Raw genomic sequence first — 17,063 nt, forward strand, 5'->3', positions numbered from 1 at the left:
TATTAAATATTGGATGTTCTTGACTGTTTCTTTTTCTCAGTTCAAGTTTATCAACCAGATCTGGTGTGTTGAAAACCGTAGATCTGCATTGTAGCTCACATTTTAGACGAATGTTCTTGATGATTGTACGATTAATACAGTATATGCAGAAATACAAACATACAGTATTTTGGTATTGCACTTTTATATAATAAATCCAAGAATTAGCAGTTAATTTACTCGATTTGTTCATACTAGCATATACAAAACAATCATGCGTAAAGGCCCAAATGCCAATTACAGTGGATAAAAGTGAAAATCCAAATAGTTACAACATGCACTTTGTATTGACACTGAAATAAAGTCTTTTAAGTCTTAAGTCTTTAAAGCATCCATAGATGGCTGTACAAAGTCAACACTTTTTATAGGCAAATTTAGCCTCTGTTCAACCTAGAAAATCAGAATACATTGCAGTCACATGATCCTCAGTGAGTAATGGAGCTTCTACATCACTTTGTGGTGACATCTCTGCTTCTTGATGACTATTTTCTCTCTGATTCATGGCGTTGGTGTAAAGGCGTATGTACAGGAATCAATCACAACAGTGACAGAGGGTAAAGGAGGACAAAAAAAGCAGCTTTTAAAGCAACCCAAGGGAGTTAGTACATCTAGGTAGTGGAAGCCACAGGGTAATAATCAATAAATACTCTATTTTACAGACTTGAGATGAAAGTGAAAACATGTCAATGCCTTATTTTTAGAAAGACTTTTTTTCTAAAAACAAATTTTAGAAAGCTGTAAAGAGACCTTAGTGTATCAGCTCCAACCCATTAAATTACTGCTTAATAGTGTTGTTGTTGGAACAGAAAACCTCACTCCGGCAGCTGCCAATTTGTGCTCAGGGTAGGGAATAAAACTGAAGATGATTTCTAATTTTAGGAGGAATGTATACATGTAACAAGTTCATTTAAAAAAAAAAAACTATTTTTTCCCTAATGGGTCAGTTCATGGATTAATGTTACAATGTGACAATAATTCCACTTAGTGTGTAGCTATATTGCACATGACTCCACAAGCACAGAGCAGTATTTAAAGCGTACCTAAACTCAGAAATTTCACTTTACATAAAAGAGTAGACAACCCTTTAATGTAGAGTTTTTTAAGTGCAACACCCTTTTTTTTAAAAAAAAAAAAAAAAAAAGGTGCAGCACTGCCCCCTAAGTCTCGATCGCCTAGGCAATCAAGAATGAATGGGAGCGCAGAGCCTCCCGGGATACCTACATCACTCATCCCGGGAGGCTCTTGGGTGCTCCTTCTGCGCATGCCAAAGCATCTCAGGCATGTGTAGAAGGAGCCCTTTTGTCAAAAGGAAAAAAAAAATTGTCGATCTTACTCATGTGCAGTGAGATCAGCAAGTTTTTTTCCCATCTACATCATTCGATATGGCGCCTGGGTCAGGTGACATAGGAACAAGAACCCGGAAGAAGGAGAGAAGATAGCACTGCCCAGAGCGCCGGCCTGAAGACAGATGCAGGGGACACGGGACCAGATGGAAGAGACCTCCAGATGGATCGGACTGCCCTGGAGGATTGAAGGTAAGTGTATTTTTGTTGTTATGGGGGTTTAATTGCTCTTTGGGTATGATTCCACAAAAAAAATAAATAAAGGCAATGATGTTCAATATTGCAGAAGGGACAAGCCATGTCTTAGCACTTACCTGCCTGGTCACTATCTTCCTTAAAAAAAACACAGCTGTGCATGCATACGGTCCTGGGAATCTGCCAGGAATGCACAGGAGTAACGTCATCCCGGCCCAGCTAATCAAGCTAGCCAAAGACCAGAACCAGGAAATGTAGAAGAAAGAAGATGGTGGCAATCAGGCAAGTAAGGTAATTTTACTGCAGAAGGGACATTGCCTGTCCATGCAAGGTTACAATTTATAACAGTAGGGGTTTATTTCTACTTTAAGACACTCAATACTATTGAGCTACCTTACAGCTGACATGTTGCTCTATAAAAAGAATAAAAAATTTAAAGGCATCAAAATATTAATTGGAAATAGTGCTATGAATGTAGAAAACTATGAAGTGGTCCAGGTATTACCACAATAATGTGCTTTGGCCTTGTGTACAATAAACTGACTGTAACTGCTTGGAAGATTACTGTAATTAGGCAATCCAATCCAGCAATTGAAACAACTTATTAAAACAGAACACTGCTAAAATAGAAGATACCTTCATGGCATCAAGTGACAACCGCAAGTTGTTTTTTTCTGTATCCTCAGTAGTGTGTTTGACCAGCTCCTGGAAAAAAAAAGTGCCATATATTACATAATGGTACAATATTAGCAATGAATTACAACTCCCACTTCTAGAATTAGTAACTTAAAGAGTGTGAATTACCAAACACAGAGGACTGGGCTGGGAACAGGGCGGTAGTGCTAATAAAATATGCTAGGCTGGTGGCCATAAGTCTCGCCTCTTATTGTGTGTTACCTCCCCCACCTCCTAGATTGTAAGCTCTTCAGGGCAGGGTCTTCTTCTCTTCCTGTGTCACTGTCTGTATCTGTCTGTCATTTGCAACCCCTTTTTAATGTACATGCTGCATAATATGTTGGAACTATATAAATACTGTTAATTATTATTACTAATAATACCAATAATAATAATTGGAAACAATTCACTTTTCAGGCCTCGGTAATAGCAAGATCCACAGCCAATACCACATAATAGGCATTATAAAGTTATCTGCTCCTTATGCCTCCAGCTAATGGAAAGATGGAAGCCACCACCATTGTGTTTGCCACCAGGTTAAAGGATCCCAGTGCCCCCTTCCCTAATAAATATGCAATAAAACAATTAAATTATATTATATGTAATAAATATGTATAATTTATTAGAGAGATACAAAAAGACAAAATTGATCATGTGTTATGAAACTAAATACAGGCAGTACCAACAATACATATATAGGTAGACTCAGCACCTCAACTAGCATAATTCTTATTCTCTTCCTAGATTAGAGGTTTGCCATATATCACAGTGGGGGGAGATTTACTAAAGTAGAAGAGCATGTTCAATGTGCATAGTAAAAATTCACTCAATCATGTGTGATTGATGAAATGAAAATAATTTTGTTTTGGAAGACAATATCATGTCCTAAAAAAAAATTATATCTTGTGTAATGAGAAAGTTATTGACGAATAAACCCAACAAAGTCCATAGCAGAAATGTAAAAATTAAAGGTGTGAGAGGTGAAATGATTTACCACTTTACAATTGAACTAACAAACTATTACGTTTAGACAGAGACATTTTAAGGTCAATGTTTTTTGGGGTGTTTTTTTGAATGAAAGATTTTATAATAGAAAGTATATGACTAGTTGTATTAGGATCTAAGCGAAATTGTAATGCTGGCTACACATACCACAATATCATTATTTATTGCTAACATTTTGATTTTTTGAGATTGTATGTTCTCGTTAGGTTGGCATGAAGCTTTTAATATACTCTGGGAGATGCTCACATAGTGCAGTAAAATTATAGCTAGACATTTCAGCTTACAATTGTGCAAGAATAAAAGTTAAAACATACAATTCAGGCTTGAAAAAAAGTCAAGTATTTGCCAGGGCAACTAATATTCCAAACAATTACAAATGATGTTATCATTATGAATCTTTATCACAGAGATGGAATCTTTATCCTAATTTGGATGGTGACAAAGTACCACTGTATCAGTAAAGGTGAATCATGTTAGCACTACAAGGTGTAGAGGAAAAAGACAATATTCCCTTTGCAGAAATAAAGACAGTGCTATGAAGAGGATACAAGGTCTCTAAAATACATTGTTAAAAAAAAAACATTCAGCTTTTGGAAATGTCTACTGGGTTCTTCAAAACAGAAGAAGGCACAAGGAGCTATTAGGGGATATTTCTGCACAAAACTAGTATTTTTTTAAAGTCTATATAGCTTAATAGCCAATACTATGATCTGGGCGTATATAGACCAGTGAATGGAATTACAAGTTAGATTTATATGGAAGAAGGTTCTTTTTTGCGTACATTAATAACTTCCTTGCCTCTGAGGCTACTCTGCAAATATTGAAACTGGTATAATTTGGGAATGCAAAAAGGAGAAATAAATAAAAAAGGTCTCCTCTGAGTGTAGTTTGTTCCGTGGGCTAAAGCAGCACCTGTTTGTCAAAGTGACATTTCTCCGGCATCAGCAGCAGGTTAGAGACGCAGCAAGACTTATATCCGTGTTCCGCTTCTAATCAGGCTCCAAACAGCCATCAAAGGCAACCTGCACTATATCTTCCTGCCCTAATTAAATGCCTACCTGGAGGATGCCCACTCCTTACTGACTATATGGTGGAAACACAATATTTAATCCCAGAATGGCTTCTGTTTCCTGATCTTTCAATTTCATTCAACATAAATGTAGAAAGCGTTGAAATTGCACTCCAAAGTTACTTTGAAAAAACTGTACATACTGAGATTGATTTACTAAAGGAGTGAAGCATTTACCATCTGTAAAGTATATTGTCACTTTGTGTAAAAAGAGAAGCTGATCTATCTGCTCAAAATATAATTTAGGAGCAAGTTGCCCATAATAACCAACTCAAAAGTACAAAATAATTTAACCAGAAAAATGGAGGGGAAAATAAAAATAAACTGTTGGTTACTGTTTTCAATGTTAGCAGTGACGGACACATTTTGTGCCCTGATATACGGAAGTCAATTACATTTTCCTGTTTTCAGATAAAATTAGGTACTGTGGTTTATTTTTGATTTTTTTACAGTATTTACTTTCCTAGGTACTAATGTACAGCCTCAACTCTTCTAGTAAATTAACCACATAAACGCAAATGGAAAATAACTTTTCCAGTATCTGCAAATCTTATTATAGGTAGTCCTGGGGTTAAGGACATTCGACATACGGACGCCTCCTAGATAAAAGGAGCGGGGCTTCCCTGCTCCTTCTTGTGCAGAATGGAGGCTTGAAGGGGAGGGGGGCAGATTGCATGACTTGCAGGAGAAATATTTTGCTAAACACTGCTGAGGTTGTGGAAGATCTTAGGGGTTGAGCTCTTTTTCCAGCCTCTTGTAACTCTTTAATGACCAAGACAAACTCTGCAGTTGTTTATTTTTGCATATCAAAGCACAGCTTGCTCCAGAAAGTAATGAATGTTTAGGCTCCATAAAGTATTTTTTTTTTTGTTTTTTTTGTGTTTAGCTCACAGTGAGGATTTCATACAGTAACTGACACCATGCTACCTAATATTATGTTGAGACAAACATCCATCCTAATTGCATTTATTAAAATAATGTACCTGTTTCGACTTACATACAAATTCAACTTAAGAACAACCCTACAGTCCCTATCTCGTATGTAAGCCCAGGACTACCTGTACTTGCAAAGAACATTGTATTAAATATAAATATATATAGTAACTAAACATTTTCTTTTTTAAGCCTATCACTTACAAAAGATTAGAAACTCCAGTAAGGGCACCCAGTAAGGGCACCCAACTACTATATGTAGTTCAACGTGGATGGGGTGTCTGGAAAACAGCAATGAGCACTATACGTAACTTATATGTAACTGAAACCTTGAGTTTTTAAAGAAGGGTTGCATGTTGTATTTTTGGGAACTTAAAAGAATTAAAATTAACAATTTGTAATGTATATGACTTTAAGCAGGAAATTGCAAAGCTGATATAAAATATTGTTATCCGCAGCTTTGAATTCATCTGCCCGTCTCATTTGGCCTGAATTATCCTAAAGCAAAGACAGTTATGGACCACTCAAAGATCAAACAATATTAAAGCAGACCTAAACTCAAAATTTTTACTTTACATAAAAAGGGTAGACAACCTATTTATCTAAAATAAAACTTTTATTTATTTATTTATTTTAAGTACAACACACCACGGCGATCAAGACAGAGTGGAAGCGCAAAGCCTACCCGTATACCTCCATCACACACCCTGGAAGGCTCTTGGCTGCTTCTTCTGGGCATGCCCTTATCTCGGGAGCCCTTTCATTAATGAAAAAAAAGTGTCGATCCCCCGCATGCGCACTAAGATCGGCAAGCTTTTTTTCTCCATCTATGTCAACCAATCTCACGCTTGCACAAATGAAGAAACAAAGGTTAAAGGGTAAGCGTGTTTTTTTTTTTTTTATTATTTTGGGTTGAGTTTCTCTTAGATTGTTTTAGGCAGCAGGCTAAAGAAATGTGAGTAACACAGGAAACTCATATATATATATTTCTAATTATTGCTACTTTTACTAACTACTTTTGCTCAATGGAAAAAACTTTGGGCTAAAGCTATTATTTTCGTCAGCATAATCCTTTCTCTGAGAATTAAGTCTTTCGGGACTGCACTAGCCTTCCCATGGGCTTCTAAGCATTAAATTCTGTCTTTGTTGTGTAGAGTCTGCAAATTAAGGTCTTACCTGGAGCAGCAAGGGATATTTTAGAACTCTTTGCATAGGAACAACAAGAAGATCGCGCAGTGTGAATTTCCCATTATTTGCTCTCTTTGAACATTCCTGTTTAGATAAACAAATGTTATCGTTAAATCACTGCAGTCTCTACTTTCAGTGACACATTAAAGAATTATTACAAACCAAATACAAGGCCCTGGGAATGCCATTTGTATTTAAGCAAAATTAGGACTTTACATTTGCATGAAAACAAGTGCATTTAAAAATGTACACTAATTAAATTATTTCCTTTCCCATTAGAATGAAATACTCATACTGGAATACACTGTCATGTCACTGTGCTGCAAGCTTGGTCATGCAGCAGAGCAGATAAACTGAATGAATAGTGCAGAATACAATAAGGATTAATGAAGAAGGCAAGCTCTATTAAATTCTTTTGTGTGACTGTAATTCTTGTATTATAAAACAATAATGGCAACACTTGTGAAAAAAAATCTATAAAATAACTTGAAAATAGCAAAATTTGATTATTTGAAAATTATTTGATATTTGATTTCAAATAATTAAACCAATTTATTTTAAATGGTGTTGTTTAAGATTCAGGGCAATTTTTAAAGAAGATGTAGCCTAAAGTATTGAAAATGAAGTAATGGTGACAGAACCAATGCCATGAAATGGTCCCATAGAGAAGGCCAGGGCTTCACAGAAGCACACTGTTGCTGTCTCTGCAGCTGGTGGCATGCTGGAGATGGATATTTGCCAAGGAACAGTCCTTCTACTAGCGGACACCACAGAACACTTCTTCTACAAAGGCATCCATAAGGAATTCATGGCAGAAACTGGAATTCTGTGAGCAATAACTAAATACTCCAAGACAATATTTTGAAACTTAAAAATGTAAGGCTTAACATAAATTAAACTGATATATAAATGATATTATTGTTGTTTATGGCACTTTAAACTGGCAGAAGAACAACATTTGTTTGCATAACTGAATGTCTGTTGCAATCAATTGGCTTCCAATCTGATCTGCCCATATTTTCCATATATTTTAAATATAATGATTTCAATGTTATTTACAGAAGAATATTTAAAATAAAACTATGGGCAAAATTGGCTAAAATCATACTTATTAATAGTCTGCTGAAGTCACTTCCACAATGCTTTACATGTTGCCTGAGCTACTAGATCTGTAGGGTAGACATCTGGCAAAACTGCAATGTCAAAGGACAAGTGATGGCGGAAAAATTCATGGCGGGATTTAATTGCAAGTCTGCCATGTACGAATGTCAGCTAATTCAGACTGATGCAGTAACAGAGGTAACTTGAAAGTGTGTGTACCTACCTCCAGTTTTAATTTGACATCTTCTCTGGTTTTACAGATGTTATCCAGGATAGTTATGGCTAACTCCACCTGGCTGCAGTACTCTCCATAAATAAGGAGTCTTGTGAAGACAGAAAAAAATGTTAGTTGTGTCCAATGTTTTAAAAGTACTTATATACTATAACTTTTACTGACCATGAATGTATAGCGGTCTATTGATAATGCAGTAAATCTGGCATTCACTAAAACATTCCTTGATGAAGAATCAATTAATTCAGTAGGAACAACTTTAACCTGTCTTCAGTTAAAAAAAATGTAATGCTACACTTTCTTGTATATTGGTAGAGAACATTTTTCCTGTTGGTCCCTACAATAAATCCCTAATGGCTGTTTTATAATGTTGCTTCTCAAAGTCTTCTACACAAACACCATGGGTCCTATAACTTGTCCTATAACGGATGAGAAGTAACATGCTGTATGGCAGTTTGATACATGTAGGTGTATCAGAGCTTGAAAATGACAATTTGCAGCCTCTACGATTATAGGGAGTGTAGTAAAGTATAAATGTAAAACCTTTTTATTTTTATCATTTCTAGTTGTTTTAGTAACCATAATTATCTGGACAGAAAGTATGAAAAAATCACACATTTCTGCTCTTACCACTACAAGAATCTTTTCTTGGGTTTTTGGCCTTTGCAGCGCTAGGTCCCAGGTTCGATCCCCAGCCAGGTCACTATCTGCATGGAGTTTGCAGGTTCTCCCTGTGTCTGTGTGGGTTTCCTCCGGGTACTCAGGTTTCCTCCCACATCCCAAAAACATGCAGTTAGGTTAACTGGCTTCTCCCTAACAATTGACCTTAGACTATAATAATCACATATGACTATGGTAGGGACATTAGATTGTGAGCTCCTTTGAGGGACAGTTAGTGACACGACTATGGACTATGTACAGCGCTGCGTAATATGATGGCGCTATATAAATACTGTATATAATAACCATTCCCTCCCGTACCTAGAATTAGGAAATATTTACCTTTAAATGAGCCTAATATTTTGAATTGAGTCCATATTTTTGGATTACATTTTGGATAAAAGTTATGGCTCAACAAACCACCCAGTGTTTAATTCTTTCTGTCCTATACTGAGTTTATAGGACTGTAAACCTGAGAGAAGGAGAAATTGATTGGATGATCATACAGAACCTGCCAATCAAATCATCTGCCTTTCACATTTACATCCTTTGACTTTGGTATTACACAGGGAGTAGGGGGAATCGGGGGTCCTAACTGACCTGGAAAAGAATGAACAGCTACTTTTAAAGTTGTTGGCAAATACAAAGAAAACGGAGCATCCTTGGATCAATTATTAACAACAAACAATCCAGCAGCTAAAAAATGTTAAAGGCAGGCCTTTAGAAGAGCAAGAATAAAAGAAAAGATCACCAAAAGTGATGCTGTGTCTACAAAGATCAGAACTGCACAGACTAGTATTTTCCTGTGAATCTCTATGGATGTGAAGGTTAGACAATAAAGAAGCAGGAATAAAGGAGAAAAAACATATTGATGCCTTAAAACTTTGGTATTAGCAAGAATTCTAAAACTGCCATGGACAGAGCAAGGAATACAAATAGATCTTTCAACAAATCAAGCCCAACATTTTACAATGTCCTAGACTAAACCCTGACTAGTCTTATTTTTGACATAATATGAGAACAAACTTATGGAAAAAGACAATTATATCTGAAAAAGTTGAAGGAAAAAATAAAATAGGATTAGAAAATACTGTCACAGAAATTATGCAAAGGGTTTAGACAGATCATTTTCAGGATACATTATAAACAGCACTTTATATTATTATTATCAAACCAGAAGGATAGCTGATATAAATTTCAGGTAATTGAGGGCAATGTTCAGATTTTGGGATTGGGGGATAAATTACTATTGCTCCACTGTAATAGCTTTACTATATTTTGTAATAAAAAAATCTTCCACAATTATTGGAAATCAATAACACTGTCAGTGACCTAGAACTGAGGCGTCTGTTTGTCAAGTAATCTAATTGTCAGTTTATCATTTTTTTGTAATTCCCAAAAAGTATGCAACACAACCAGATGGGAATAAAATCATAGAGACATAAAAAGTGGGCCCTTTTTTGGGTTATCATTCATAGATTATGAAACTGATATAAAGCAGCAATATATAATAATAATAGAAAATACAGTTATCTCGTATGAACACTAGAGGGCAGTGATTTCAAATCTTGTAAATTGGTTCTTTAACAATATTATTTGTTTGCTACTTACAATTAATTACTGTTACTGTTATATGTATATATATATATATATATATATATATTAGCACATGATTCTTTAACTTAAAAAAAACTGCTAAGGGGTAAAATACTACTGACCTTCCTAGAATGGTAGCTACATGAAACATGGAAGTTTCATAATATACACAGTTTCCTAACCCAGTGACCGAAAGTCACATTGTCCAGGCCCAAATGAACATTTGACCTAATTTAGCTGATGGATCCATTAAAAATATTAGGCGATTAAAACTGACAAATATAATGGGGCCTGAGTTATAAAAGCTCTCCAAGGCTGGAGAGGATACACTTTCATCAGTGAACCTGGGTGATCCAGCAAACCTGGAATGGATTTCATAAAAGCCATTTGCTATTTGTTAGCAAATGTTTTCAATCCTGGACCATATCTATTCCAGGTTTGCTAGATCATCCAGATTCACTGATGAACAAACAGAATTTTCTAGAATGAAAAGATAGTTAAGTGTTAGAAAGTAGAAAACAAAACTAGAAAAAAGTGTCATCAAGGCACAGGTCCATGTTCCCATAGTAGTACACCTATTGTGATCCTTATTGTAGTGGAAATATTACCTCTCCTTATATGCCAGGAAGACCAAGTAGAGGTTCTGGCTATTCTTATGAGATATTGAGTCACTGACTTCAAGCATAAGGCTTCTATGCACTTTCACCAATTCCTATGTTCCAAAAAGAGAAAGATATGAGCATAACAAAAAAAACAAGCTGAATAGGCAGAGACAGTAATGTATGTGAATGAAGAATACATTTTAAAGGCACGGCCCACTTAAATATTTTAGTTATTTGTGAAAGCTAGTTCCCCAATCACCCCTAAGTTCTTAACCAATAATTGAGACAGTAGTACTCTCTGGAAAGTTGTACTGTGCTGTAAAGGACATGGACTGGGCCTGATTTACTAAAGCGAAAGAATGAACAGTAATACCCCAAAATTTACAGGGGTTACGTAACGTTCCTTGACACCCCCGAGAATTTTGGATGCCACCTTGTGGCCGCTCGCATCATCTCTAAGACACTGAACTCTCGTTAGAAATAAAAATACCATACTTTCAGTAATGATCCATTTTTGTTTTAACAACTTAAAAAAATTGTTTTCCTTCGGTCATTTTTTTATGCTTTTATGGATCAGCTGATTTGGATACAGTTTAGTCTCGAATTTTAAGTGTTAGGTTCTGAGGAAAAAATATGCAAATTCGTAAATTTGGAACTGCAAGTTTTTGTGGTATTACTGTATACAAGCACACAGATTGTGTATTGTATGCTGGCCGTATTTACTATGCACCTATAATGTATGTGGATATGCATACAGCTCACAGCATGTACGCATTTACTAGGAAGCATCTTTTGAGGGTATATAGGGTGGATATGCATACTACCACAGATATTAAAAGAATACTGTAAGCATACTGTAAGACACCATACACATGATACATCATTGTATGATTTGTTAAATAGGTTCAATGATTTCATCCCCATGTACACTGATGCACTCTCACAAAGCATTGCATAGCAGTTCTTGGCTGATTTTGCATAATATTGAAATAAGACCCTCTGGGGCAGATCCATCCCTTTATGAGGGCAGCAGTATGTCAGAGGATCTGGAAGTCTGGGACACACATGAGAAGTCAGAAGGTGATTTATCTAATCAAACTACAAAGTCTGTTCATTGGGTTACAGTGGTATGGGCTCATACATTATATACAGGATAAGTGTCCGTATTTTCCAAAAACTGACCGTTATTTTCAGTTGCGTCTTATTGAATAATAAACCTACAGTCACATGGCTGAAAATTATATCTCCCCTTCTTCTTGCCTATGCCACTTACAGGAATATTAATAAATATTTTTTGCAGGTCTGTTGTAGGCAAGAATTTCTTCAATGGCTCCATGAAATACTGCAAGAAGAAAGACAAATAAAATGTAAGATAAAGGTGATGTTAAAATGAATTCACTGTGATGAATACTAATGACTAATTAATTACACAAGAGGTGAGAGGTTATTTTTGGCACTATGCTGGTATCTTGCCACTGATTTCCTGACATTCTTCATTGCAGGGGTGTCTCCATCAGTGTTTTAAAAATACTTACACGTTTAAGATTTCTTGTCAAAGAGCTGAGAGCAGTGAGTTTATTTGAAAGCTTTATATATATTTTTCTGTCATACCACCATTTCTTTGCTCAATGCAAGTGTACATTTATAGGTAATAAGGGGTCTAGAAGGGAGTTCTTATAGATCCACTCTGAATAAAAAGGTGTAAGGCTGGGGACACATGAGTTCAGGGACGATATCAGAGGAGAATCTGGCGCATGTACAGCGCTTCTCGTCCATCGTCCCAACGACCATACTGGCGGATCCACTGATGATGGAGGACGAACAATCGTAATGGAAGTGAAGATGGAGAGCGCAGCACGGTGCGTACATAGCCTTGGAATTTAGGATAGTAAATGTATGTCCTATGATGGAATAAGGTTAGGCATATATTGTATCTAATATATATATATATATATATATATATATATATATATATATCTATATTTATATTCCAAGAGCTATGAAATCCCATATATAATGCAAAGATTAGCTATGCGGATAAGTGTTTCAGTGGATAGCTGTACACACAGTTATATTATAATGATATATTATAATAAAAAATGAAACCTGTAATTGAAAAAAAATTACAAATAATGGTGGCTCACTAATAAAGCTATAAACCAGATTGTAGTATATTCTGGAGTTCTTTTTCCATACAGTGTATTTGACAGAACCTGTTTGATAAGCCAGAATATATATTATGTATTGACCAATTTATACTCACCTTTTCTATAGACTCCAAAGTCTCTGAATATTTCTCCTCTGTTTGTTTAATTTCTAAAAGGCAGCAGCTCCTGATGTCACTCTCTGCAGTTCTCTGCAATCATTTAAAATGAGGGTTATTCAGAAGAAATGTAAACACTGACAACACGTTTGTAGGATTGTAATGGTGACATTTACAAGTATATATAAGTATTACATAGTATAGTATGGTTGACATGGGTAGACTGGCCTGTGCTAGTGTATTAAAAAGTTTCTGTTTGGAGCTTTTCAACAATACAACCAGCAATATTGGTATAACTATCATAATTTCACAATACTTTCTGTTACCATAGAACACCAACATCTGTTTTAATAATCCAATACAAGTTGCCTTACATTGGGCACTGCAGTTTCAACCTTCATGAGATCTTCATAAACCTCATCGCCTTCATCTTCCCTGTATACACAGTCATAATACAATTCATCATCTTCCTCCATCCCTGATTCACTGTAAGAGAAAAGTCATAAATTCATATTTGTTGTGTGACATTTGCAAAGACAATGATGCTCAAACAAAGGATTGATTATGGCACATATTCACCATGACATTATTTCAATAGGCTTATGCAAGGTCACAACATTTATTTGTTGAGATTTTAATTCGTTTTTTTGCCATGATTTTGTACTGCTGATGGGCGAGCAGGACAGCTGTGTGAAATTTTTTCTGGCACATCCTAAAGATTCACAGAGTTTAAAGTTTAGGTCTGGACTTGTGGTGGCCAATCCATGTGTGAAAATAACGTGTCACTTTCACAATTTGAACCTGGTGAATTTTTGGACATCATTTTTGGGCACATGACATATTAATGATTGGAGTACAAATCTAATAGAAGGCTTAGTAAAATCTAGGTGTTGACTTTTTTGGCAGGCAGAGTAGTTTCACTGACACTAACAAAATTAGAACTTTGTGACCTTTTCCTCCAATACACGATACTCAGCCTAGATGGAATTTTCCATTGAAATGAGTCTGATTATAAATGTCTCTCTATATGTTTTTCATTACATTGCTAGTACCACCTTTGCTTAAATCTTTTCTCATGTGGATTTTTAAATTAAGCTTATTTGACATTTCTCTAAATCATCTGCCAATAAAAGTAAAATTGTAATGATTAATGGTAAGATATTCACATATTAGATACTGAATATTTATATATGGATATACATTTTTATTTTTTTACAGTTTTTTACAGAACTCAGAGCACTTGCGTGCCTCCAATCAGCTGTGACCGCGGTTCCCACGGTCACCGGGCTGTACTTATCAATGATAGCTCAGTGACAGCTCGGTGACCATGGGAACTGAACTCTCGCATGCTTCCAATCAGCTGTAACCGCAAGTTCCCACGGTCACTGGGCTGTACTTATCAGCCCAGTGACCGTGGGAACAGAACTCAGATGAACTCTCAATGGAGAAACTTCATTGAGAGGTTGTCTGGAGTCACAGCTGATTGGAAGCACTTGCGTGCCTCCAACCAGCTGTGACTGCAGGTTCCCACGCTCCCCGGGCTGTACACACAAATTCACAAAGTGGAATCCCATGTTTTTCGTGTCGGATCTATCCGAATTCGAGCAGCCATATTCAGGTTGAATATAAGGACAACCCCAATTCGAACATTAACACTAGATATCAATAAATAGATAGGAAATTAATTCAATTATATTTAAGTAAATCTAAGTGTACTGAAAGTTTTTGTTTTACCTATTTGTACAACCCAGTATGTTTACAAACAGCAAATTAGTCTGCATTTACCTATAATATAACTATAAAACATAACATAAAAGAGTACAATATTAATACAGTAATATATAAATACATACTCAAGTAAATCAGGGAGTGCTTTGTAAATGTCTTCATCTTGCACACTTTCCTCAGTGGGAAACGGCCTGTAAAATAAAGCAAATATGAAATTATAAAGAAGAGGTAGAACTATACCCATTTATTTTAAGTTTAGCATTTCCAAAATATAGGATACCTTGTGCAAAACTAAAAAGAAATAATTCCTACAGAACAACTTTAAATACTGCCAGTCTAACCCTACACTTGTTATCTAAAACTAATTAAGAGTAATAATTTGAACCATAAATACACCTGTCTGTACTGTATAATCGTGAACATTCCTATATGTTCCTTCTTATAGGATATGATTCTGGAAATATGTGTTCCTTCAACCAATAGGTTTTTGGGTCCTATTTTCATAAAAAGGTTCAGTCTGCAAGAAGTCTGTATGACTTAGAGTGTATACACCACAAGAGACCAGTCTGATACAAATGTCCCCTCTGTGTGCTTTGTAGGAAATGTTGAAGATACATTGATAAACAAAACAATTTTGGTACATATAAAAAATTTTTAAAGTTTTTCAGAATTCCATCTAGAAGGAGAAGAATTTTGGGGGCTGTTACTGCTGATTTACTGTTGTTTTTAAAGGTGAAGGCTCTACATTAACCTGATCATAGCTTTCTAAACCAAAGAATCACTTATCCAGAGTTCCGAGTTTTCATACTTCCTGATAATCTTTAAAGGTTGAATAGAAGTTAGGAAGAGAAGCTGTCCTATATCCATTGTTAGGGTTCTATTTAATGCAGAATTGTTCGTTATATGATCATATTTTTTAGTGACCTTTCAAGTTCAAAAAGCAAACTACATTAACAAATAAGACTAAAAATTCAATAGACATAAGGATGTGATTTTATAGAAATGTAAGTGCAGTCACATGCCAAACTAAGGTAGGCAAGCTGATCAATGTGACAAATTGTATGACCACTTGTAATATATATTATTCATCTGATGTAATTGTTTCTTGTTCTCTCAGTAAACTGAAATATAATTTCCAAGAGCTACTGCAATCTTCATATCATGCCACTGAATAAACATCCATGACATTCAGACTGTCAGACTGGTTTGTGAAGTTTATCCTGTATTATAGTTTGAAGGACATTCTTCAGTTATTGATATTTTGTGTTCAGTACAATTATGGTGACCACAAAAGTACACCATCTGTAGGTACAAAGACACTGCCTCCAGATGAAAAATAAAGTAGAATAAATAATTAGTACAATGATAAATAAAAACACCAACATATACATATATAGCATTAAATACATTGTTAGCTGGATAGCAAGTATATCTTATCAATCTAGATAGGAACAAAGGTTTCATGAAGAATTATTATTTAGGAGTTTCCTTGTAGTTGAGTCTAATACACTTCCACAACACATTTATCAATCCATCATCAAGTCATCATTCTATGATACATAGTTGAGGTTTATAATTTAATATTAACTGGTGATATTCTGAAATTGTTATACAATGTAAAGGGATGTTATTGTGAAAAAACTACTTAATAGATTATTATATATATTATATTTTTCTAAGTTTATAGTGTACAATCTGTACACATTTCTAAACCTTGTTAAAATGATGTTCCACCAAGCATGGCTATTTAATAATAACTGACCTGATTCCACAAGAAAGGGCATTTGCAGTATGGGAGAGCTTAGACAAAGTCTCTATAACCTGAAATGAAAAAGATTTGTGTTATTTTTGTTTATACAAAGCAAAAGTGTGTGTATGTACATGTTCAAGTTGAATGTCATGTAAATGATAATAAAAAATAAATAAATATGTGTAACTTGTTTTACATGCTAAAGTGATTTTGTGATTCTCTCATACCAGTAACTTCAATTTTGTCCACAGCAGCTGAATAATGCAGCACAGTCACCAATATCAACCCTGACTTCTATCTGGATAATGAAAGAGTATTTCTTGAAGCAGCATTTTACCCAAGAGAAACGCTTTAAATTATTTCCAGGTCTCAGGGTAACTAATGGTCAGCTAGAAGAATGTTCCTTTTACCGTGGTCGTCTGAATGAGACCCAAAAGACAGATAAAAATAATCTTTGGTGTCATGTTGCCGGCTAAAAAGTGGCATTGACTCGAGAACTATGCAGGTACGAGCAAATGGGAGGTCAATAACCACAGCTCAAGCAGCACTGTGACCATGGGACACATAGAACCATACATTTGTTTTTCTTTTATTAGCTCACAACACCTTTCTTTAACAAGGAAACTAATATTAGAACACTACAACATTTTTGACATAGACACAATTTTTTTTTTGGCTAGAACA

General features: G+C 35.3%; 1 protein-coding gene across 3 annotated transcripts in view; it reads right to left on the reverse strand.

The window, feature by feature from the left end:
* The window catches only part of VAV3 (vav guanine nucleotide exchange factor 3), a 124,426-nt gene that overhangs the window by 57,139 nt on the left and 50,224 nt on the right, over nucleotides 1–17,063 (reverse strand). For all 3 annotated transcript variants that reach the window (XM_072420031.1, XM_072420030.1, XM_072420032.1), the window contains 9 exons: nucleotides 16,392–16,450; nucleotides 14,755–14,820; nucleotides 13,276–13,387; nucleotides 12,902–12,994; nucleotides 11,912–11,980; nucleotides 10,645–10,748; nucleotides 7,772–7,871; nucleotides 6,436–6,531; nucleotides 2,214–2,282 (listed from right to left, as the gene is read on the reverse strand). In XM_072420031.1, coding sequence (XP_072276132.1) covers nucleotides 2,214–2,282; nucleotides 6,436–6,531; nucleotides 7,772–7,871; nucleotides 10,645–10,748; nucleotides 11,912–11,980; nucleotides 12,902–12,994; nucleotides 13,276–13,387; nucleotides 14,755–14,820; nucleotides 16,392–16,450 — 768 coding nt within the window. The remainder of the gene's footprint in view (nucleotides 1–2,213; nucleotides 2,283–6,435; nucleotides 6,532–7,771; nucleotides 7,872–10,644; nucleotides 10,749–11,911; nucleotides 11,981–12,901; nucleotides 12,995–13,275; nucleotides 13,388–14,754; nucleotides 14,821–16,391; nucleotides 16,451–17,063) is intronic.

Source organism: Pyxicephalus adspersus, chromosome 8 (assembly GCF_032062135.1).
Source record: "Pyxicephalus adspersus chromosome 8, UCB_Pads_2.0, whole genome shotgun sequence".
NCBI classification, from domain to species: domain Eukaryota; kingdom Metazoa; phylum Chordata; class Amphibia; order Anura; family Pyxicephalidae; genus Pyxicephalus; species Pyxicephalus adspersus.